Source organism: Siniperca chuatsi, linkage group LG24 (assembly GCF_020085105.1).
Source record: "Siniperca chuatsi isolate FFG_IHB_CAS linkage group LG24, ASM2008510v1, whole genome shotgun sequence".
In the NCBI taxonomy this organism is placed as follows: domain Eukaryota; kingdom Metazoa; phylum Chordata; class Actinopteri; order Centrarchiformes; family Sinipercidae; genus Siniperca; species Siniperca chuatsi.
In genome coordinates this window covers 4509793-4535004 of record NC_058065.1, presented here as the reverse complement: position 1 = coordinate 4535004, position 25212 = coordinate 4509793, and the positions used below count along the sequence as shown (strand labels likewise).

General features: G+C 40.5%; 1 protein-coding gene across 6 annotated transcripts in view; it reads left to right on the top strand.

Moving 5' to 3' along the window:
* LOC122872369 (plakophilin-4-like) overlaps window positions 1–25212 on the top strand; it is a 45457-nt gene that overhangs the window by 17089 nt on the left and 3156 nt on the right. For 5 of the 6 annotated variants that reach the window (XM_044188527.1, XM_044188529.1, XM_044188525.1 and 2 more), the window contains 17 exons: window positions 1544–1578; window positions 2133–2249; window positions 3560–3714; window positions 5568–6033; window positions 11337–11507; window positions 12626–12827; window positions 13280–13412; window positions 16642–16855; window positions 19482–19665; window positions 21676–21793; window positions 22129–22323; window positions 22464–22637; window positions 22748–22898; window positions 23789–23981; window positions 24325–24409; window positions 24806–24923; window positions 25048–25179. In XM_044188527.1, the coding sequence (XP_044044462.1) occupies window positions 1544–1578; window positions 2133–2249; window positions 3560–3714; window positions 5568–6033; window positions 11337–11507; window positions 12626–12827; window positions 13280–13412; window positions 16642–16855; window positions 19482–19665; window positions 21676–21793; window positions 22129–22323; window positions 22464–22637; window positions 22748–22898; window positions 23789–23981; window positions 24325–24409; window positions 24806–24923; window positions 25048–25179 (2843 nt within the window). The remainder of the gene's footprint in view (window positions 1–1543; window positions 1579–2132; window positions 2250–3559; window positions 3715–5567; window positions 6034–11336; window positions 11508–12625; window positions 12828–13279; window positions 13413–16641; window positions 16856–19481; window positions 19666–21675; window positions 21794–22128; window positions 22324–22463; window positions 22638–22747; window positions 22899–23788; window positions 23982–24324; window positions 24410–24805; window positions 24924–25047; window positions 25180–25212) is intronic. The other variant, XM_044188530.1, reaches the window with a different exon arrangement.

Here is a 25212-nt window from a genome sequence, read left to right as displayed (position 1 = left end):
TCATTAACACCCAAGTAATTGGCTTTTGGCCAAACCCCTCCCCCTCAACATAGATTGTCTAATCATAGCTTAGCAACTGTAGCAACTCTAGCTTTGGGTTTCTCCACATGCTGAGACTGTGTGCATGGGGCTCTAATAAAAGAGATGCTTGGCATTTAAAGAGTTTGAAGGGTGGTGTCTTTTATTTCTTAAGAGAAAAAGTGCAAGAAACAGATTAAACAGTGTGTTTATTGGTAACCTACCTAACCCAACGTAACTTCCAAGGTTTTTCATATCACATTATTTTGTGGGGTTGCAGGTTATGTTAAAAACAAAAAATAGCACTTCCTTTGTATAGTATTTCCCCACTGTGTGGACGCTGGTCCTGGATGCTCATTCAGGCTAATGTTAGTGGTTCTGTCAAGCTTTTTATTTGGTTTGGAGTGTAGTTTACACTTCAGAAACCTCTGCCAAACTTGTTAATCTGAAACAGCGCTACATTCCCCAAACAAATCAGTTAGCTCTCATCCTAGAAGCCTTTTCTGTTTTCACGTTAAAAGTTTAACATACTGCATATATAGAAGAGTCAATTGTGAGCCAAACTTTCACTTGCGTTTTCTTACACAGGTGTAAGAGTTAAAAAAGCTAGAGTATGATTTTATAATCTGCCTTTTAAATTGAATTGTTTTTTGAGACCTTCTGGCCAAATGCAGTTGACTTTCTTAACGTTTCTTAAAAATGTAAGTCTTAAAATGCACCGAAAACACAGTTATTGTTGTTATACGGATTACAGTTGTAATGTTGTAAATCATGCATGGTTGCAGACCTCTCTGCCACACTACATAATAGTGATATTTCTGTCTTCATGAAGAATGATGTTCAGATAGTTGACAGTCCCATTGTTTCTGTCACAACTTGCATACATCACTCTGAACACAAACAGAAACCTTCAGATCCACAAAACCACTGAATATAGTGTTGAGCCTTACATTTTATGATATCTATTCATATTTTGACCCTCTGATGTACCTAAAAATAGTCAAGATGTTGGTTTAAGATGCAAGATTGTTCCTCAAATCATCATACATGTTTAATAATCAGTATTCAAATATCTAATAACCTAAGTAGGGCTTTGATTTTGGTCATAATCTTAAGATAGATAAAAGTATTTATCTGCCCAGGTTAAACAGGTTCTTGTTTACAGCTGCAGGTGTTTTCTCAGCCCAGATAACACAGTGCATGGCTGCGCGTCAGGTTATATAACATGTCTGATCCCCAGCTAAGGTCAACTGGCTTTCATTTTTATCAATTTGAAAAGTAAATCGAAATTCACACAATAATGAGAGAGGCTTCATTCTCTTCAAGTTACTCGTAGATTGAAAGTTTGAGGCAAAATATTTCTTATATATATATATATATATATATATTTTGCATTTGAAACACTTTCTTCCTTCCTCTTCCTGGACTGATTGAATGTAAAGTATTCGGCCGTGACTCTGATTTGATTTACGTCTCTCTCTGCTTTCTCTTCTCCTCCATTTCCTCCTCTTCTCTTCTGCTGAAGCTCATCTGAGAAGTCATTTGCATGGAGATCTGCAGGTACAATTTCTTATTTTTAACCTTTAATGTTTTATACCATCTTATACTGTAAACACAAGGTCCAACAGCTCAAAATAAGATCAAATCCATGTGATTTTGGCACTAAAGAAGATGTAAAAAGTCAATTTAGCCTCCAAAGGGCTGAAAATTGCCAGGATGCAGCACCGGCTGGTGAAACAAAACAAAACAATGTTTCCGGCAGTATATATGGGCTGTGAAATGGACCCATTTACTATTCTGTCACAGATCCCTCTACTCTGTTTCCTGGCCCATTCTTCACTGTCGGCTTTCCAATAAAACAAAAGTACTGCTATAAAATGCTGTATTCTTTTGTGTCAAAGAATACATTTAGTTTATTAAGAGGTCTGTCTGCAAAGGTGATGCTACTGCGTTGTATTCATACAGCCACACTTTGTTTTTATATTTTGTGTTACCATTTTATAGAGAAATGTGTCACTTTTTCAGGGTTATCTAAATTTACACATAAATGTTTGACTAACAGTCTGCCCAGGGCTTGCTGTGTGTTTTTAACTTAACGGCAGATGCTTTGGCAGGCGGAGAGTCACAGAGCGGAGTCATGGAGGTGTCTGGATGTCCTGGTCGTCACTCGGAGGCTGAGGAGGGACTCTACCTGCCCGAACCGGACCGCGCCTCCCTGCATGACAGTGAGGGTCTGTTAAATGTACACACCACATGGTCTGAACAAAATTTTTAGCGGGTAGCGTAGTTTATGGTGTCTAAAGCAAAAATAAGATAGATGCTTCTTTTCTTCTTCATTTCTCGCCATGTTTATATGAGGTATGAACTCATACAAAAATCACCTCTTCTAAAATTACGAGGAAGAGAAGAAATTATTGTTGGTCAATTTGCTGCCATGGTTGCCACCCACATCAACACATTTCCACAATTTTTGATGGCACGTGGGAGAAATTGGAACCTCTATAACAAATCCCACTTGTAATTAACACTGCAGTAGGAGGCTGATGTGCATGGTTTTTCGAGGCAGTTAATCTAATTTTATAAAATTATGAATAAAAGTAAAAATGTGGTGGCGTTTTGAAAAATAAAAACTGTATAAAACAATCTACTCCGATCAGTTTAAATCATCCAAAACATAAAGTCTGTCTCCACTCTGCTGTCTGAATTTTATTCTTTATTTTTAACCATCTTGTCAGAAAAGTTTCACATATATTCACACCTGGGAGCTCTGCAGTACAACCACCGCCTGTCGCTGTTGGACATTAGGCATCTTCACTGGAGCGGTTGACATTTCGGTCCATCAAGCTTCCTCAAAAGATGGGAGGCTGATAGAGTGAAGCACTGATGCAGTCAGTGCAGCTGTGAATTCTTATGTGTGTAGGAGTGTTGCTGTTTGATGAATTTTTTTTTGAACAGATTACAGAAAAATATGCAGCAGATTTTTAAATACTTTAGTCAAATTGTCTAAACTTTGCATCACACCACCTATCATGCATCCCAAGAAAACGTCAACCAAACCCTGAGAGTTCTTTACAAAGACTATTCATGCATATTACAATAAATTGCAATATCATTAGTAAACTTCTGAGTAGCTGTTTGAAATTTTAAAAACAAATTTGCCTTTGGTCTTATTTATATTCCATACAGTTGGAGTGGTCTGATAGTATAAAAATATCCCCCACACGCTCCCTCCTCCTCATCCTACAGGAGAAAGTAGGCCAGCATTATTGAAGCTGTACAGTATATGCAGATTGTTCCAGAACAGCATAAAGCCTTAATGCAGATATCCATGCATATGTTTTTAAATGCATAATGCCACTTAACAAGTTGAAAGCCAAGTGAGATAATATGCAAATCATTAAACTGCACTGACTGATGTGATGGTGGCTGCGCTGATCAGTTTGATCACACCTCAAACTGCTTTAACATTTCACAAGAAGCACCGAGCGGTAACAATGAGGATGCAGTGTTTCCTCACCCTCTTATCTCTCTTTCCTCTCAGGCTCAGGAGGTCACTCGGCCCAGATGACCTCGTATTCAGACAGCGGCTACCAGGACAGCAGCGTTAGTTATTACAGCAACCAGAACGTGGTGCGCTCGGAGCCTCGAGCCTCGATATCGAGAAGCCCAAGAGCTGAGGGTCAAGCCTCTGGGCAGGTAGGCCTGATCTCCACTGGGTTACACCGTCCTTTTATTTTTATATATTTGTTATTATGGAAGAGCAGAGGCATGCATGCACTTGCACAAGTCTGAAAAGTTACATATAAAAATGTTTATACGAAGGTGAGTTTGAAAATTGGACCAAAAAGTGTGAGAAATCATGAGGTTCAAAGTTCATACTTGACCTTGGAAAGAGCAGTTGAGAAAAAAGTCTTACCTCAAAGTCCATTTAGTAGCTGTTCTGGAGCTAGATATTTTCATGTGGCTGTTATAGCGATACTCTGTATGTAAATAGTTTTTTTAGCCTTTCCAAAACCAAAAATACAAGAACAAAAGTGTAAGGATCAAACATTAGCATGTCCGGCTAACTAGCTTACTACCTACAGTAGTAACTGAGTGTTACTTCCAAAGCTACTTACATAACTACATTAATTTGTGGTGTTAGAGGTAACAAAGTTAATGGCTAACACATAGTATTAACCCTATTGTGTGGGAGCCAATCCTGGATGCTATCAAAGTTTAGGCTAATGTTAGCAGCTACGTCCTGCTCTTTACTTGATTTGGAGAAGTTTAAACTTAAACTTAAAGTTGAAAGCAACCTTAGTCAGCATGACCCACTTAGTGTTTTGTTTTCCAGACACATTGGTTAGTCCTCATATTCAAACCTTTTTCTCTTTGAAAGAGAAAACATACAGTTTGAAAATATGAACAAGTATGCTAGCTAAGCAGCCAAACTAGTTTGTTAGAATGAAATAACAGTCTGATCTTACAAATTTCCTTGTCATACTACTAATAATATAATACTAGAACTAACTAGCGCTACACTGTAGGAACAATACAAGAACTATACCGTTTTATATCCACACATGGATCATATCTGCTGGATACTGACTTTTTACCTGGGACATTGTCACATAACATGTTTGAAAGCTCCAGTACAGCTATTTAATTGGACATGGGGAGGTTTTTTTCTCAAATTAGAAATCATATTCTACTTCCCATATGTGACTATTTTTAAGACTGGTATCACCTGAAATATTTGCGTGTTTTTTTTTTTTTTTGTGCTGTGAATAATAATCTTTATCCCTAGAGTAATGACAGCTAGTCGGGGCTCAATAATTACTGTCGTGAATGAAGAACATCAGCTGAACCCTTCAAAACAAATCGAGTCTTCCCTTAAAATTGTTCAGACTCAAACATTATCAGCTCCTTTCATTGTGGCTAATAATTATATGCTCTTTGCAGTAGAAGCAGGAATGATTTGAATTTTCTACTGATTTATTCCACACCAAGCAGCACTGGATGGGCTTACATGCCTTGGCTCTTAATTTTCCTTCGAGGCATATGAGGCTTTGATGGATTAAGGCATCCAGTTGGCTGAGACTGTAATTGAGGGACATTTTACATTTGGTAATAAGGAGGAAAAAGTAAATGTTTGTCATCATAAATATGAAATATTCTGTCAAATCTTCCCTGAAATGTAATATATTTACTACTTGCAGAACTCAGCCCACAGTATAATGAATTGAGACATTTATTCAAAGGCATGCATGTTCAGTTACTTGGACAAATGAAAAGATAATGATGGCCTTCATCAGACGTGATAAAGCATCCTGCCTCCATCACATTACTAATACTACTAGTAACTGGCAAGTATATTTGCAAATGGGAGCAGTGCAGTGTGCAGAGTCTAATTTTAATTTTTCAGGTATTCAGAAAAAAAACAGAAATGTTGAACTGGATAATGACCTGTGAAAATAAAAGAAGCTTAAATAAAAACAGATGCCTCATTATCACACAATATAAAATGTCACATTTACAGAGTAATTTTTCTCCCATCTTCTTCACAGGTGTCTGGCCGGATGTTACGAAGGATGGCCTCCCTCCCCTCCAGGAGCCAGTCTCCCGGTTGTGGCACTGCTGGCACTGTCTCGCCCTCCCGCATCTCGCTGCGAACATCCCAAGGCAGCACCTACGATTCACCCATCCTCTCTGAGCCAAAACCTCTGGCCACCGTATTCCCTGGCACCAGCATGCCGCCATCCTGCCCTTCGCCAACCTCCCCAACAGAGGGCACACAGGCCCTGGGTGGTGGGGGAGGAGGTGTTGTAGGAGGAGGAGGTGGTCGTCTGGGCTCCACCCTCTCTCTGGTGGAGGGGAGGGGTTTGACGGGGTCACCGCTGCGTTCGGGGATGACGGCGGTGCCGCAGCACTACGGCTCCACGCTGCCCAGGCAGAGCCAGCCGCTGGCCTACGGAACTGATCCATACGGCCTGTACCAGAGGAGCGCCCTGCCCCGCCCCGACAGCCTCATAGGTCTGTCACACATCCACATGCCCTCAGTTCACCCAAATTGCACTGAATAATTATTTGATGTCACTATGCTGCGCTTTGTAGTGTGGTAGTGTAATAACTCAATAAATCCCCCCCTAAATCAGAAACAACACGTTGTGGTAGAAAGTGTGTACCTGCTTCCCTTACAGATAACAGTTGATTGAAGTATAAGTTACATTACAAGTTACAATGTAACAGCATTTTGGTTGATGGTCGTCCTGCCAGTAATTAATGAGCATATCTCTGTAGACCATACCATTTAACATCTCATGACCTCACAGATTTATCTTGTGACTCTTCGAAGGGGTGCTGATCCTCTGGTCGGGAATCACTGCTGTACAGTTTACAACAAGGTTAGGTTATATTAGATTTTTTTAATAGCGCAAATTCAATTTTTAAAAGTGCTCGAGCTCATTTAATACTGCAGTGGTTCATGATTAGGTTGGGATAAAACAGAATCCTTAGTGGGCCCAATCAGAAATCTACACAATATCTTTTCAAAGCCTGAAATCATTACAAGCCTTCTGTATTCTAGTTCACTTATTGGCCCCCGAAGGGAGACTGGCTTGCAGCAAGTCATATGAGACATGATAAAACTTTTACAGCCACATTAAACATCCATGAGAGAATATATGTGCATAAATATCTGCATTCTTGTGCGTGTAAGTGAACCTCTGAGATCTTTACATCCTGCGTCCTTGACAGTCTTTTGTTGTGTAATGATGGTTTGATATTATATTACACAGACATGGAAGACAAATGAATGCATATTGAGTGAAAGGTGCAGTGCTCCATCTTTTGACTCAGTAAGGTGACGGTTAGAGAGGTTGCCCGGTCAAATTCAACCAGGTCTCGGTCGGAAAAACTCACGCTAAGTGTCCTTTGAGCAAAGCACTTCCCTGCAGAGTTTCGAGCATCGCTGCTGCAGTAGAAGAGGGTTTGAATGTATGTAGCCGAGTGTGTGTGTGTGTGAAATGTTTTCAGCAAACTTTCCCCTTGTAAATAAATAAACAAAACCACGCTCCGAAGCCTCAACACCATTTCCTCTGTTGATTTAATAACCTTTCCTTTGTCCGGGGAAAGTTGACTGAGCAGCGCTGATTTAATACTGTAGCTCACAGCCGAGTTTCCTGTATCTCTGTGAAGCAGTGAGAATCATTAAGTAAAGCTGCATGTTGAACAAAATAACTTTCAGGCAAACTGCAAGCTCGGCAGGTGATTTTATCTCGTCTCCCGGCTTAGGGAGCTCATTTCATGGACTTTTTAGTCAAATTATCTTACAGCACTGGCAGATAATGCTGCTGGGTTTGATAACATTTTATTTGATGCGTGTCAGTATGAAAAATAAGGGATGTAATCTTCGAGGGGGAGGAATTCACTTTTACCAGGTAGATGTTTTGAACTCAGACTTAATTTTAATCTTGTGATTGATCTGCAAGGAAGGAAAACAAGCCAGTAAATGATCACAATGTAGTGTAGAAAACACACACAGTATAAATGTGCACAATACAGTGGATTACAGTTTCCTCTTGTAAAGTGCTTCTACTAGAATTTCTCTCTCATGCACCGTTCAGCAAATTGATGGCTGGGAGAACAAACCATGTTAGTATCTATCGGTCTTAATATGAAGCAGTCGATAGGGAGCAAAATAAAGCAGTGGGTAGTTTTAGTCCAGTTAGACAGTATGAGGAGTGTTTCTTCTAGAAATGTTTCATGCAGTAGAATCATAACTCCATACCCAAACACAGATGCTCTACTTTTAGCAAACTGGCGGTTGATTACATACAGTAGCACACATACAGTAATGTTTTGTTAATGGGATCCAGGATGCTAAGTAGCCTGGTTTGGCTTTAACTCTGATTACCATCACTGTCTGATCCATCCCAGCGGTAACGTAACTTGCATATTAATAACTTTGATGCATTTATTTCAGCTATCAAAGATCAACGTTTCAGCAAACCGCCTTCATCTGCTGAAACGTTGACCTTTAATAGCAGAACTAAATGCATAAGCTAAATCAAAGATGGATTCTGGAGGGCAATACTGCATGTATATTATGTATACATGTATATTTAGTTGTTTTGTAAAACCTTTTTTTATTTTTTACCAAATTCTTGAATAGTTTGGCAGACTCTTCCATTGATATATGGATCTATACATAACTTTTTTTGTTGCAATGAAAATAATCTGTTTTTGACATTTACACATTATTTTGTAGTTGTTTAAGTACTCAGATTTCTTTTTTTATAATTAAAACAATGCTAAACTTGAGGAGATGATGATGAGGAGGAGGAGGAGAAGGAGAAGTTGATTGATCACTGGAAATCCAACCTTTGACTGGTTAACGCAGCTGAGGCTGGCTGAGAAACTTGAGAAGGGATTATTTCTGTACTGCTGCCAGGCTGTTCATTGAGTCTGGTTGAGGACTCTTGGGAGCATATTTCAAGCCAAAACAAACTAACATAGTGAAGCTTTAAACCAGATGCGTTCAACATTATCATCAGGGTTATGGCAATGTTAAAGGACATGACCTTTGTTCAGCAAAATAACATCAAAAAGCCAAATCTATCGCAGCTCCTCCTCTCTTATTAATTGCTCATCGACAACTTTCTCACTACTTTCTCACTGTGTAGCTGGTGGAGGATTTACTGTAGGAGCGCTGCTGATGCTGCAGCGACACAGATTTATTCCTCCATCCTGCCCTCTGTCACTTTACTAAGCCGCTCCCACTGACCCATATAGCGGTGTTTCCATCACAAAGCCCCGTGGAGCATCAGCATGTGATTATCAGATGACGGCACTGGAAGGCTTTATTATGCTGCGATCACTGTGTGCCTGCTTTAATTTTCATATGATTGACAATGTTTCGGCATTTTGCGTGTGCATCAGTGTGAGTGTTTGTGTGGATGTCAGTGATGTGCATATGCACCTTTTGTGTTGTGTTTTTGTTGTGTTGTACATGTGTGAAAAGAGGATGGCAGAGGCGATTGGAGTCAGTGAACTAAGTAAAATGCCTCCTATTCTCTAGCGGAGTGATTTTCATCCTGCAGTGCTGCTAAGTGGCCTAATATGTCGCCTAAGTCCATATCCCCTGTTATCCTGCAGATCCAACATAATCCCAGATTACATGAGGGAGATAAGCAATAGATGGATATACAAGATTAGGCTATTACTGATCAGCGGCACTCGTAGCTTAGGTAGTGAAACCTGGTAAGCATCCAAAACACAAACGTAAGCTGCGAGATGGTCTTTTATTTTGTGGGGAAAGAAATTGCAACATCTGTTGATGTTTTAAACTATAAGCGTCCAGGGTCGAATTTCGAAACAGAGGAGTAGGAGCAGCAGAAGAGAGTGGAAAATAGGAAAGATAGATTCAATTGTATTTGTGTAATAGTGCAGTGATACCCAAACCAGGGGTGCAGTGGATAAATAGTTGAAATATTTAGCTAAAAGTAACACATAAAATGTTGCAATATAGCTAAAAGTAATGTATAAATGATTGAAATAGTTAGCTAAAAGTAATGTATAAGATAGCTAAATGTAATGGAATAACAGTTGAAATAAAGATTGCATTAATGGATAGCTAAATGGTGAAAAAGCAAAACGTAGTGGATAAATGGTTGAAATAAGTAACGTTACAAGCAATGGATAAATGGTGGAAACATTTACAAACGGTTGAAATAGTTTCGTAGCTTAAAGGTAACATTAATGGATAAAGGAGGTATAAAGGTACAAGCAATTGAGAAATGGCTGAAATATAGCTAAAAGTAATGACTAAACAGTTCAACCTCAACAATGACAGTTCAATTATATGAAATTGTAACTGTAACAATATCCACTTTTATATAATTAATAGTGTTAAATAACATCCAGTTAATATCAATCATAAAAGGTTTGTAACCATTATAATAGTGAATGAGTTTGATTCAAACCTCTACCATTTGAAACATGATTCATGTTTCATTCTGGCACATTTCAAGCATTTGGTAGCTTAAGCATCCTCTAACTCAAAGGTTACAGTTTTGGTTTGAGTCCTTCACTGCTGAAGAGCCCTTGAGAAAGACACATGAGGTTCAGATTCAACAAGATTGTATCACAAGTGCACATTCTTATTTTCTTCCAAAGGAATGTTCTTTGGGATAAGAGACGAGAGTTTTATGTCTTCGTCACTGAGAAACGTGTAAATCAACAAAAAAGAATCCTGCAGAAGCAAATAGCTCCTTCATCAGCAGCTCTAAGTGCAAATTGTGTGCTTTGGCTGTTGCACTGATCCACCGAGGCTGCCCCGCTCGTGCCCTAAAGCCTCTTTATAATTGGAGCGCTCTTTGAACTGATCTGCTCTGAGATTTGAGGAAGGAAAAACCCTCTGCTCTGCTTGTTTGACTTGCTGATGACGACGCCTGCAGCAGATTCTGAATGACCAGAGTCTTCGTGCGTTTTATAAGCACAACAACACTTGAGATGAGTCGGTGTTATGAAATACAGTGTCTGGTACAACATCGATTTGCACGGCCTCACCTACAGATGACTTTGACTTATGTATAACCATGACAGGCAGAAAGAGGCTTTATTCCAAATTACTGATATTACGCCACTTTTTCTTCATTTATCTCTGAAATTATCTCTGTACATATTACCTCATAAGAATATGAAATTTCAACAGTATCACAACATACTCCAACTACTTAACTCATTACTGTAAATAGCTTCCAAACAACATCTTGCCTTGTGTGATCTTGTCTCTTTATTTGTTTCTTCTGACCCAAAAACGGTGCTCTCTCCTACTTCCACCATGGTAAATGTCTACAGTATATATTTCAGCATACACAGCATTAGACAGACCCCTTGTGTTTGTTATTGGTCGTTGTGATAAGAGGACCAAACAGAAAATACACTGTAAAGTTGTTGTTTTTTTAGATACTTGTAGTTTAAGTTATTGTTGTATTGATTCTTATCTTATCCGTGTTTGCAGCATGCAGTGATGTCCATTTCCACAACCTTTTTCACCTTACCATTTGGCAATGATATGTTTATGTTTGTCAATGTTTTATCAATGATTTTAGGGAGTTTTTTTCATTTGATTTGACATTTTTACGCCTAAATCCTTAACAATAATGACCACAAGCATCTACAAACATCTAATTAATTGAAGTCATGAATTAATCGTCTTCCTCAAAATCTCAGAAAAGCCAGATTTTTAAATATCTTTCATTAACGATCATCAGTAGTTTCCAAATAATTATTTTGTTTGTGTTAATAAATAAAGTTTACTTGTGTACCTGCAGGGCTTCACAGCTCATACGCCGGTCACGCGGGGCAGATAGATCCAGAGCTGAGGGCGGCGTTGTCTCCAGACTGCCACATGACGCCCGTTTTCGATGAGCGCTCCTTCCACAGCCCCCTGTACCACAGCCCCACCCACGACCCCCAGGGCGCCATCTACAGGACAAACACAGGTACTGCAGGCCCACAAAAGTCTTAAGAAGTAGTACTACTTAGCTAGTAGCTACATGTTTCATATAACATGAAAATGTGTTATATTAATAGAAACTGTGTGGTCTCGTGTGGGTATTTATACCCCTTAAAATTGTTAACATTTTAGGTTATAACCTGGAAATAATTCTGCTTATTGGACTCTTATTTATATCTGCAAACACTGCATATGGCAGGGGGTTATTTTAATAAATCAGACATTTTAACAATAAAAAATGATTTTCTGACAACAAAAATTGATTTTGAAATGATTTTTTTGATGAAATTATCAGTTGGTTCGTTCCAGCATTATCTCGGCCTAAAAACAGAAACTCTGGCGGGTTGGAAGCAAAAAAGCAAACAAAGTGCCAAAAATCTGGATTATTAGAAGCAATAGCAGTACTAATAGTAGTAAAACTGGCATAAATACTTACAAAAGTACTTTAGCGGTACAGCAGGAGTTATGGTAGGGATTGTGGCGAAAACAGAAATAGTAACAGTAATCTTCCAAAACATTTCAAATCCCTCACATGACTTTTAGCTGCTTTATTATCATCACAGAGAATTACTCAAACAACCTCATTTTTCACATCAGCATCCAGGTCGAGAAGCCGGGCTCAGTTTCACATCTGCTCAGAAGATTATTTCTCTGAAATCTGTGGCGGAAATCACAGTTTACAGGCACAGGAAGTGTTGTTATTATCGCTCCCCGAGGTCAGAACTTAATTAGGCTGAAACCTTTCATGTACTCCGCTGCTTCTTAATTGAAGCCTTTGCAGAATGATTTAAAGCTGAAAGCTCTGCGGAGTTTGATAGTGGAGGATCTGAGGAGCCATTTTAGTTTCGTTTAGCCAAGATTTAAACAGGTTTGGCCTTTGAGACAGCCCACTGCTTTTAAATGGTCTCATGCCTGTTGAAGCACTTATGTAACATGATAGTACTTTCTCTTTTATGTGACCTTAGATGTATTTTGCTCTTAAATAGCGACAAACTGCCTCATCTCTTGATGCTGCTTTCTTGAACCCCAAGAAAACAAAACATGGGTTGAATTCATTTCCAAATCAGGCTCTGTTTCGTACGTATCCTCATTTCATTTCCTCAGGTATGGGGACCCTCCCTCGGGCCACAAGCCACTGCGGCACGCTGCCGTACCAAAGAAGCAGCTATGGGCTGAGTACTGCAGCTCTGTACGTCGACTCATACAGGGTCCCCGGCGAGCCCGTCTTCTCCCACCGGCACTCTGGACTTGTGGAGCGGGTGGTCACGCGCACCTCATCCATCGAGAGCATCCATAAGGATCCCAGGTACTCACACACAAACACACATGCAGACATATGTAGATATACAGTTTGCATGTGTAGAACTTCCATCAGAAATTAGATATCCGTCATTTGACCAAAGATACGACTAAAATCAATACAGAGCACTTTGGAATGAAACCTTATTCATATCAAGGTCTGAGCATTATTAGAGTATTCAATTATTTTGACGTGATGATGGTGCAGTTCATCCTGACGGAAACATTGTCTGTATTAAATTTCATGGCAATCCACCCAAGGGTTGTTGAAATATTTCACTCAAAACCAAAAATGTCAACCTGCTGGTGGCACTAGAGGAAAAGTCAGAAGATCACCAAAGTCAGCAGGCCCCATCCTCTGGGAAACGTGAATGTCTGAACCAAAAGTCTCGGATAGAAGGGAGTTAAAGTGGAAAGTGAATGAACCCTGCTGAAAGTTTTCTCTTCGTCTCCCCTCAGGGAGTTTGCTTGGCGTGACCCCGAGCTGCCGGAGGTCATCCACATGCTGCAGCATCACTTCCCCTCCGTCCAGGCCAACGCCGCCGCCTACCTGCAGCACCTGTGTTACGGAGACAACAGGGTCAAGGTGGAGGTAAGGTGACGGGACACGCTGGGGTAGCTGTCTGGATAAAAATAACAAGACGGACGTCACGGTCTTGACTCACTCCTCAGGTGGAGGAAGGTGCTGCCACATTGAAAGTTATCACTTCCCACCAAAGACAGTAATACTTTTAAAATCAATGCAGCTCTGGTAGTTTTTCTATTGAAACCATTAGACAAAACATGTTACAAAACTAATTAAATGTAAACTTTAAAGATAAAGACCAGTCTAGACATTTATACAGGCTTTTTTGTGCATTAACTCATTTTTACACTCACAATTAGTGCTAAAACAATTAGTCCCAGATTGAAAAGACAGAAATGCCACCAATTTTGATAACCAATTAATTAATTTAAGTAATTTAACGAGCAAAAATGTCAAACATCAGCTCTTTCCAGCTTTCTTTTCTGTTTTATATCATTGTAAACTGAATATTTTCTATTTTTTGACAGTTGTTTTGACAAAACAAGCAAATTTAGGATGTCATCTTTGGCTGTGGGAAATGGTGATGGGCATTTTTCACTATTTTCTGACATAGACTAAATGCTTATTTGAAAAAAGGTACTCTAAAATGGCACAAAAAAAAGAGACAATACTTTCTTTACCCAGAAACATTTGAGTAGACTTTTGATTTAATTGCCCATTGCTCATTTACATTGCCTCAGATATCTCCTATTGTATCCCAGCACTGAGTGTATTCTCAGCTTACCGTGTTTGAAATTTGACTTTTTTTGCTGCCAAACTCTGAGCCAAAGTGCCATCTGCTCCAACAAAACTTTAAGTAACATTGGAGCCAAATGTGCCGGCACTCCAACGCGCTGAAAACGCTTTACGCTCTGTCTTTGCTCTGCTTCCCGTGCAATAAATAACTCCAACACAATGGCGGAGCTTCACGCAAGAGCCATTTTAGCGCCGTTTGGTTTGTTTGGTGATGAGCTTTCAATTAGCCTTTGGAGCAGCTTGGAAACACGCCTGCTCATTTAGCCAGAAACAAATGTTTCCAGTGACGGTTTGAACACAGAATCAGAGAGAAACAGGGAGCGTCTGCTGCTCTCCTGAGACGGGTTTATTTCGAGATGACACAAGAAAGTTTTGAACATGCCACAGTGATGCTTCTACATGTTTCAGCTCAGGTTTTATTCTAAAAATATTTCAGAGAATCATTGCTACATGAAATTATTGCAGGGAATTTTCTTTAAAAGTTATTTGTATTGATTTAACTTTAACTTTTTTGGAAAGAAACATATCAACACTTAGTTTGGATTTTCATGACATCCATCATTTTTTATGAGAAGATGATAGTTTTTCTATGTGGCTGATATTTAAACTATAATTTAACTGATACTGTTACCCAGGATAAATAACAAACCACAAGATGGTGATGGTACTACAACCAAAACACCCAAAAAACTATAGATCTTTATTGAAAGTTGCTGTTTTATTGAAAAATACTCAATAAAAATGCTCATTTTAAAAATCTGGGTGGATTTTTTTTGGGTCAACAATTTATCAGGCATTAAGCATTACCAATAATACATATACCTATAAATATAATTATCTTTACATTTTACACACACTTTGTTGAGGAATACCAGGAGATATTGGACTAGCACAGCAGTCAGTAATACAATACAAGTTAATCACAGACAACAACAAATAAACAAACAAAACTGGGGAGAAAGATTGAAAAAAGAATTAGAAAATAAAAAACCGATAAACAAAGGACAGAAATAGATGAAAATTCATGAATAAAAAATAAAAAATATGTTTATTGCTAAAAATTATTGCTATTAACATAGGAATGATATGCTATGGATGTACAGTGGGTACGGAAAGTATTCAGACCCCTTTAAATTTTTCACTCTTTGTTTCATTGCAGCCATTTGCTAAAATCAAAAAAGTTCATTTTATTTCTCATTAATGTACACTCAGCACCCCATCTTGACAGAAAAAAACAGAAATGTAGAAATTGCTGCAAATTTATTAAAAAAGAAAAACTGAAATATCACATGGTCATAAGTATTCAGACCCTTTGCTGTGACACTCATATTTAACTCACATGCTGTCCATTTTTTCTGATCTTCCTTGAGATGGTTCTACTCCTTCATTGGAGTCCAGCTGGGTTTAATTAAACTGATTGGACTTGATTAGGAGAGGCACACACCTGTCTACGTAAGACCTTACAGCTCACAGTGCATGTCAGAGCAAATGAGAATCATGAGGTCGAAGGAACTGCCCAAGGAGCTCAGAGACAGAGTTGTGGCAAGACACGGATCTGGCCAAGGTTACAAAAGAATTTCTGCAGCACTCAAGGTTCCTGAGAGCACAGTGGCCTCCGTAATCCTTAAATGGAAGAAGTTTGGGACGACCAGAACTCTTCCTAGACCTGGCCGTCCAGCCAAACTGAGCAATCGTGGGAGAAGAGCCTTGGTGAGAGAGGTAAAGAAGAACCCAAAGATCACTGTGGCAGAGCTCCAGAGATGCAGTAGGGCGATGGGAGAAAGTTCCAGAAAGTCAACTATCACTGCAGCCCTCCACCAGTCGGGGCTTTATGGCAGAGTGGCCCGACGGAAGCCTCTCCTCAGTGCAAGACATACGAAAGCCTGCATAGAGTTTGCCAAAAAACACATGAAGGACTCCCAGACTATGAGAAATAAGATCCTCTGGTCTGATGAGACCAAGATTGAACTTTTTGGTATTAATTCTAAGCAGTATGTGTGGAGAAAACTAGGCACTGCTCATTACCTGCCCAATACAATCCCAACAGTGAAACGTGGTGGTGGTGGCGGCATCATGCTATGGGGGTGTTTGAGTTTTATTTTTCCATTTTAACCAGTTTTCCTCATTGTAAAAAACAGTTAGCTGTGAACACACTGCACTAAAGGGGATCTCGTGTGAATTTAAAGCATTAGTCAAAATGTGATTTGTGACAGTTATCCCTTTTGAATTTTAAATACATAAATCCCTAACTCACTCAGACTGCACTGAAAATCCATTTTTCTTTTTTCTCATTATTAAATTTCTTCTCTCTGATCTGAAATTGGAGGAGGAGGGAAGGCTGTTTGCTTTGCACGTCAACCTGCTGGCAATTATGCAACTTTTTGTCTTCAGCAGCTCTTCTGAAAGGGCAAACGATAAACACTCCAGTAATTTAGTTTGCTTTGCAAGGTTTTATGCAGCAATAACTTATATGCAAAATTACTTGGTCCCTGGTCTGCAGGTGTGTCACCTGGGAGGGATCCAGCATCTGGTGGACCAGCTGGATCACAAGGTGGCCGAGGTTCAGAAGAGCGCCTGCGGGGCCCTGAGAAACCTGGTGTACGGCAAGGCCACCGACAACAACAAGGTGGCGCTGAGGAACTGTGGCGGCGTGCCCGCCTTGCTGCGTCTCCTCAGGAAAACAACCGACAACGAAGTCCGTGAGCTGGTCACTGGTACGTCTTGTCAGTTTTAATTAAAGGTGCTCTGTGGAGTTTTCTTGTAAACAAACAAAAGTTATGTTTACATTCGGAAGTTCTCACCAAAATGCATTGTGGGCATTCTTGACGTATAACAAAGATGTGTTGAATGCTTTTTCTTCCTCATCAAACATTTGCATTGGCAATTTTTAAAATATTTTAAATAGTTACATCCTTATTTGCTAGCTAGCAATCTTCTTCATGCCTGCCTTTGTTGGCACAATGATACGTTTCTTTGGGCACTACCGCCACTAGCTGTTTAGTGAAATAGCAAGAAACCAATGGCAGGTTGAACAAAACCAAACAGGGACCCACTCCTAAAAATATAGCTAAAAAATTACAGTGTACCTTTAATTGTCTAGGGGAGGCCAGTAAATACAGGAAATACAATTTAATGGAGGCCGTCAATGACGAAACACAAAAAACCCCAAAACATTAACTAAGAAAATGTTTTTAAAATCAGGGCTCAAGACTGCACAACTGTCTCAATTTGTTATTTTATTAATACAAATGTGGAGAAAGCTTGCGTCTGTGCATTTGCATCATAATACACAGTTATAGACGATAATAAGACGTGTCGGATAGTTTTCTTTCAAGTTAGTGCAGTAGTTCATGAGAAAACAGCAGAAATGCTTTAAAAAAGCTCTACAGATGTCCTAGATTGCACCTGGATTCTGTCACTTTGGCCATAGCCAAACCTTACTGAAACGTAACCTTCTTGGCTAAAGTAACAACCCAAAACAAAAAAAAATCCAGCCGGTCAGATGTCCCCTGTGTTGGGTAGTTGTCAACTCAGGTCCGTCTTTTTCTTCCTAAAGGGGTAAATTCAGGTGAAAGCAACATTGACAAAAACAGTTTCCAAATGCAAAACATGGCACTTTGAAATCCCACTGTGATGTGTGTGGGCGTTCGCCTGCTTTGCAAGGTTTGTTGGCCACCTACCCGGCTGGCCGGCTTGCTGGCTGAGCGTCGGTCTGTGTCGCCGTCTGACTGGCTGGCAGTGTATTAATCTGTGTATCGACTGTTCTGTGGGAGGTGAGAGCGGCAGCGGCTTAAACACTCAGCGCGCAGTGTTGACAGAACAGATCTCGGCACAGTCCTCGGGACAGATGCTAAGATAATGTGCTTTGGAAACAGGATGCCGCTGACAGCTCTGCAGCCACACCACACATACTGTTTAATACCAGGAGATATGAAGCTGCTAGACAGCTCAGATTCTTGAGGAAAACACAGAGGAGAGTCTTCAGTTTGTTATAAAGCTTTGGGAAAGTTTCTATTTTTACAGCTCAGGTCAGGATTTTGATTATTAAAGCTGCACCCAAATGGCTGCAGGATGTCCAATTTCTTTCTCTTTTCACCAAAAAAATTCTGATCTTGGTCCACCATATCCCTACATATAGTACACTACTAAGAAATATACCTGCAAATTTAAAGATGCAACACTTTGATTTGACCTATTTTAAAAGAAAAAGGACAAACACTTCAGCATCTCAGGGCAGTTTTCTTCTTGGCATCCCTCTGCCAGTGGAAGTTTTTCCCACCTCACTGCAAATGTACCTCTCTGTTACACAAACGCTGCGATTTAAACTGATGACATCTATGTATTTTTACAAAGATTTCGTATCTTGCAGCTTGCAGGGTGGAGCGAGGCTCGAACACTGTTGTGGTTTGATTCACACCCACACTAAAAATATGTGCCAGTGTAGGGTGCTTTGGAAGCTTCTGTGAAATTTTATCTTCCTCAGTTTTTTGTCTTTTGAGTTTTATTTTGCCTTCATTGTCAAATATATATATTTTTATTATTGTTGCACCAATATGTATCAATATAGCTCTTTTCAAAACAGGAGTTACAAAGGGCTTAAGAAGAAAATGATAGAGGGAGACTAAAGAGATAGAACACAACAAATGAAATAAAGGGTTTCAAGATGTTTTTGTGCCCTGATTTGGCTTCTCACTGTGCATAGCGACATCCTGCACGATGTTCTGATCACCAAATGCCTGATTACTTTTTGCTTTCAGCCTTGACCTTTACCGAGCAGCCAGAAGTCCCTTCTCTGATATAACGGGGAAGGAGAGGATCAACATCTCAAAACACACCAGACTATGTGAAATATAATGTTTTAAGAGGCATTATTATTATATCATTTGTTTAATCCATACAAACATTACTTGGCTGGGAGCAGTTGCCAGGCAACCAGCAGAGACTCCAGGAAGTTACTAGTCCCAGCCAAGAAATAGTCCCGCACTTAACCCCTGTAAAACAGCATATTGTCATTTTTACACTTTGATTTTTTTTTTTTTTTTGTACAGATTAAATGACCTACCTTTGGACAGAGCCAGGCTAGCTGTTTCTCCCTGTTTCCAGTCTTTGTGCTAAGCTAAGCTAACCGGCTTCTGGCAGTAGCTTCATATTTACCGTACAGACATGAATGTGGCATCAATCGTCTCATCTACCTCCTAAGCATTGGGTTTGCGTATATACCAGATTGTCAAATGATTCCTTTAACAAGACAAAAACCTTCCAGTGCAGTTAGGAAAGTGATGCCTTGGAACACTTAGAAATTTTTTTTAACCCTTCTTTATTGGCATCCTGCACCCATAGGCGTCCTGTGGAACCTCTCTTCATGTGACGCAGTGAAGATGACCATCATCCGTGACGCTCTGACCACGCTGACCAACACGGTCGTCATCCCCCACTCGGGCTGGAGCAGCGTCTCGCACCGCGACGAACACAAAGTCAAGTTCCAGTCCTCTCTGCTGCTGCGTAACACCACCGGCTGTCTGAGGTGAGGAACGAAACAAACGCACCCCCTGCTTAATGTGTTGTAATAAATGTATCGTTTTGTGTGTTCGATTTCTCTCGCTATAAGACAGCTCAAGTCCTATGATGACAAAATTGTCCTCTTTGTTTGAAAAATGGAAAAATAACATTTTGGAAAGGAACTCCAACTATTGATGCCACCATTATCCTAGTTATTTATCAATGTTAATCTTTGCTGATGATGTTTATGCATATTCATCACCACACAGTACACCCCTTTACAGTTCTGTACAATCTGTCTCAAAACCACACAAAGCCATTCTCATTTCTTAATGAAAATAGATAATAACAAAGTGCCTCGCCTCCTTACCAGGCGTGCGGTTAGCTCATTAAATCAATTCTCGTTTTGAAATGCAACGATGACTTTTGGATTTATTGGTCGTCTGCGCTGCTTTTTTCTGTCTGCTTTTCATTTTAATGATTCTCTAAAACCACAGCACATAATGACAGTCCCATAATCGTCAATGAGAGGCTCTGTAATGGAGATTTTATGCAGGCATTAAGTCATGAAGTATGCATTTGACTACATTAGCCTACAGAGGCAAATAACAGCAAAGTGATATCTGTGTGTCTAAAAAGTCAAAGCCCAGAATGAAATTTTAGATTCATTATCTGTAAATTTTACACCAATAAACCAAAAAACTGTACCTGTTGATGGGATCATCATCATGAGTGATATGATTTGTTTGGTCATTTATTTTTTATTTTTCATGATATTATTCTGTCATTGTGATATTTGTGGAAAAAAATGATAAGGATTAGGATGTGAAGGGCAGTTAAATAGGAGGCTGTCCAGCCTTTCACGGCAGGAGGCGACGAGGCTTCATAATGACAGCGTGAAAATGCAGATTTTGAAACTCATTTGAGACTTGAGGGCCAAATTGAACGTGCTGTCATCATGGCACGTTCATATCATATCGGAGTTGCTGTAATTACTAGTTTCTGACCAGTAAACAGAATCCATGTCAACATTCAAGTCGTAGAAACGAGTGGGATTTTTCTTAAAGTTCGATACATCTGACATGGCACTTAGTAATACTGAAGTGCCGGAAAAGGCAAACAAACATGGACGCCACATCAACACATCAGCCGAGGTCCGTCGTTCAAAGTGTTTAAACCCAAATTTAGAATATAGTGCTATAATGTCAATTTACAGTATTTTTAACCCTCACATGACCAACTTTGCAGCCATTCAACCATCTTGAGATATCAGAAACACAGGAATCTTTCCCGTCTCTACCGTCCATCAGTCTATTTTTGTTGGCAAAGGAGTAACCACACCTGAAACCCGATTTAATTATACCGAGCAGACAGGGCAACCCTTGAGAGGAGAATCTATTGAATGAATTTGACAACTATGCTTTGCAATATTAGGCTCTGTTTGGCCACCATCTCCTCTAAATCAAATGACTTAAACCTGCTGAGTGGAGACTTCCCAGTCCAAATGCTACAAACTGGCCCGATTGGACGGGTGCCAGTCATTCTTTAGTGTCAGGAGCCAATCAGGACCAAATCAAGGTATGTTTCCTGAAGTACTAACTGGGGCTCTTGCAATGCAATAACTTTAATTTTAACTACTCAAACAAAATGAATTTTAATGGCTTCATTAACATCATGACTGCACTCACATTGGTGATTATTTATTTCTTCTGATAGAGTGGTTTTAATGACTCTGCTGCAGGGAAACTACGTCTCTGTACGCACAAGCCTCCAGCGTTTCTCTGCATCCAGACTGACTGAGACTTTAGATTGATGGTATAGAAATGCATCGTGGGAGTTATGTGCTGTTGTGCAGTCTTCTCATGTCAACTCTCCATTAGCAGCGGCTGACGGCTCCTATTGGAGGATCAGCTCCCTCCTTTACTGTATCCAGGCAGGTTTTTAAGCCACCCTGTGGGGGAATCCACACACTGCACCTCAGTCTGAATTAATGTGTGGCTCTCTATATGTATGTGTGTGTGTGTGTGTGTGTGAGGAACCTGAGCTCAGCAGGGGAGGAGGCGAGGAGTCAGCTGCGTTGCTGTGAAGGTCTGGTCGACTCGCTGCTTCACGTCCTCAAAGCCTGCGTCAACACCTCCGACTACGACAGCAAGGTGCTGCAAAAACACACACACACACACGTGTCACAATTCATTCCTAGGAGACATTACTACTGCTATAACTAATAATAACTAGTGCTGGATCTACTAGCTTACTACTATTATTACTCCTGGTTTAATAAAATACAATAATCTCAAAATCGCAGGTAAATTACCATAAAACATAGTCAACACTTTAACGCTCCCCTAATGATGTCTGTCTTTTTGGGTTCATTTTCTCCTAAAACAAGAGTTTCCTTCCACTGATTATTGTTGCGTAATGTAAACGACTGATTGTCGAGATTTAGACTTTTATATTTCTCTCTCTCTCTCTCTCTCTCCCACCTCAGATCGTGGAGAACAGCGTCTGCACCCTGAGGAACCTCTCGTACCGGCTGGAGGTGGAGATGCCCTCCTCTCGTCTCCTCGGCAACCAGGAGCTGGACACCCTGCTGGGCTTCTCCTCCCCGGCCAAGGAGCTGGACTACCTCTGCTGGGGCAAAAGGAGGCGCGGCAGGAAGAGGGGCGGCTGGCCCGACGACAAGGTACAAACACAGAAGGTGGGGTTTCCCTAAGAGGTGTTGAAGTCCTGGAAAAAACTGGAAAATGGAGGAGAATATTTCCAGGTCTGTTTCTGAAAAGTACAATAAACATACATACAGACTTACTTGTGTGTTTCGTGCAGTGGGACGGTGTCGGGCCGATCCCAGGTTTCTCTCAGGCTCTGAGGGGGGCGGAGCTGCTGTGGCACCCGATTGTGGTGAAGCCGTACCTCAACCTTCTGGCCGAGAGCTCCAACCCCGCCACGCTGGAGGGCGCCGCCGGGTCGCTGCAAAACCTCTCTGCTGGAAACTGGAAGGTAGGACCAGAAAGGCCATGATTTCCCACCGTACATGCTTTTATGCAAAGAAGAACATTTTAGCAATAAGTTAACTGATTTAAACAATAAAACTGAATGTGTGTCTCCAGTTCTCAGCCTACATCCGAGCAGCGGTGCGTAAGGAGAAAGGTCTGCCCATCCTGGTGGAGCTGCTGAGGATGGACAACGACCGGGTGGTCTGCTCCGTCGCCACTGCTCTCCGCAACATGGCACTGGACGGCCGCAACAAGGAGCTGATAGGTCCATACACACAGACACACACAGACACACACACAATCAACAGATTGATCCCAGAAACCCAAACTGTGAAAAGATCATCTTCACATCTTCTCCAGTCAGGAACATCAAATGTTTGTGTTCAAAATAGGTTTTTATATCTAATCTCAGCAATCCATTCATACCAATCAGACTGAATTTTGAGAGCGTGATGATACATCGCCCTCTTATGGACAACAGTTGTGTTGACCGTGTTTTATCCTGACTGCAGACACATTACAGACAACTATGGTAACTCCTGGCGATGAGAAACACCTTGGAGTTATTGGCTATAACTGGCTATCTATTAAAAACATATACTAAAACCCTAAGAGAGGAAGAGGAGATGATAGATAGTTGTACCACAGCCGGGAAGCCAAACACCTGCTGGTGGAGCACTGGGAGTATCCAAACACCAACCGTATCACCATCAAAAGTGAATGGACTCCTTAAACCAACTGTAAAATAAACAACTGACCTGTACTAAAACAAACAATATTAAAAGAAACGTCAGTCAGCGCTCTGCCTGTAAACAAGTTTGGTGCAAGGTGAACATGAATAATTTGCAATACTTAATTAATACCTTACATCAGCTGTCAACCTACAGCACAAGTTATGGGAGACCCACTTTGTCATAGTTATTAAGAAGTACAATACCTCATGGTGTTTGCACTAAGCCCATTTATCAATTTGTGGAACTCATCTGATCCCTGCTTCAAAAAGAAAAGGAACCCAATAAGGAAGGATGTCTTTAAAGCTTTTTACTGTGTGTGTGTGTGTGTGTGTGTGTGTGTGTGTAAAGCTTTACAACAAGGTTAAAATATGTCTGTCAGTTTAATTGAAGTCCATCTTCTGTGTCTCCTCTCCTCCTGCAGGAAAGTACGCCATGCGGGACCTGGTGAACCGGCTGCCCGGCGGCAGTCCGACAGTGCTGTCAGACGATACGGTGGCATCGGTCTGCTGTACGCTGCACGAGGTCACCAGCCGCAACATGGAGAACGCCAAAGCTTTAGCCGACAGCGGCGGCATCGAGAAGCTGGTGGACATCAGCAAAGGACGGGGGAAAGGGTACGAAACGGCAGAGAGACTTCATGTAGAAATCTATTTGCAGGGTTCATTCAGTCGCTGATGAAAATATGTTAGCTTTTAGTTTTTGTAGAAATCATCATATTTTGTTTTTTGTGATGAAAATGTGCAAATCTTTTAGTTTATGAAACCATTTTTCATTTAGTCATTTTAGCTTAATTCTTTAACCTTTATTACCTTATTAAAAAAAAAAAACCTAGGAATCATTTTTCCAGTGACTTTCTAGTCATTTGTTCAGACTCTCTATTTTTAAGTGTTTTACAGGCATTATAATTTTGTGAAATGATTTCATATATAACGTGCCGTGTGCGTCTGGATGTCGTAGGTACTCGATGAAGGTCGTGAAGGCAGCAGCTCAGGTGTTGAACACGCTGTGGCAGTACAGAGAGCTGAGGAGCCTCTACAAACAGGTCTGTACCAGCAGACACACCAAGAAAACTCTTAACTTTTCAAGAGCAAAGAGACCATCTTTTTTTTTTTTTTTTTTTTTAAACTTCAACCACTGTGTGTTTTTTACTTTAGCTGGTTTTAAAACCTTTTTAACAATACAAGAGCTGCAGAAATGTTCAATATGTGTGCAATAGCACATCAATACTATTTATTTAACATACAGTGATAAACAATCAGTTAGCAAGTCAGGGGCCGGTTTCACAAAGAGATTGAGGCTTTGGTTAGCCTAATGCAAGTTAGACAGTTTCACCATGTTTCCATGGTAACAGTCAGTCAAACTTCTTATAAATATGTGTGAATTTTAAACTCTGCTGTGAGTATTTCCAACTAAACCGATGTGAACTTTGTGTGTGCAGGACGGCTGGAACTACACTCACTTCGTCACTCCCGTCTCCACTCTGGAGCGAGACCGCTACCTTTCACAGCCGACCCTCCCCACCAGCCCGCTACAGATGTCCCCCGTCATCCAATCAGGTGAAAGATCCGGCGAGTGAGGTTAAAACTCACGGATTCCCCTGAAGAAACAATAAAATAAAGTTTACATCTATAACAGTAACATTTTTTTATGACATTCTGAAAGTGTATTGTTTGTTCTCAGGTGGTAGTGCAACATCCTCCCCAGCGATGCTCGGGATAAGAAGACACAGCTCAAACTATCAGAGGGCGCAGTCATCTATGCAACTCAACACGTATTATGGAGACAACAGTTTACACAAACAGCAGTACACAGGTTCGTATGGATTAGCTTGTAGTGTGGCGTCCC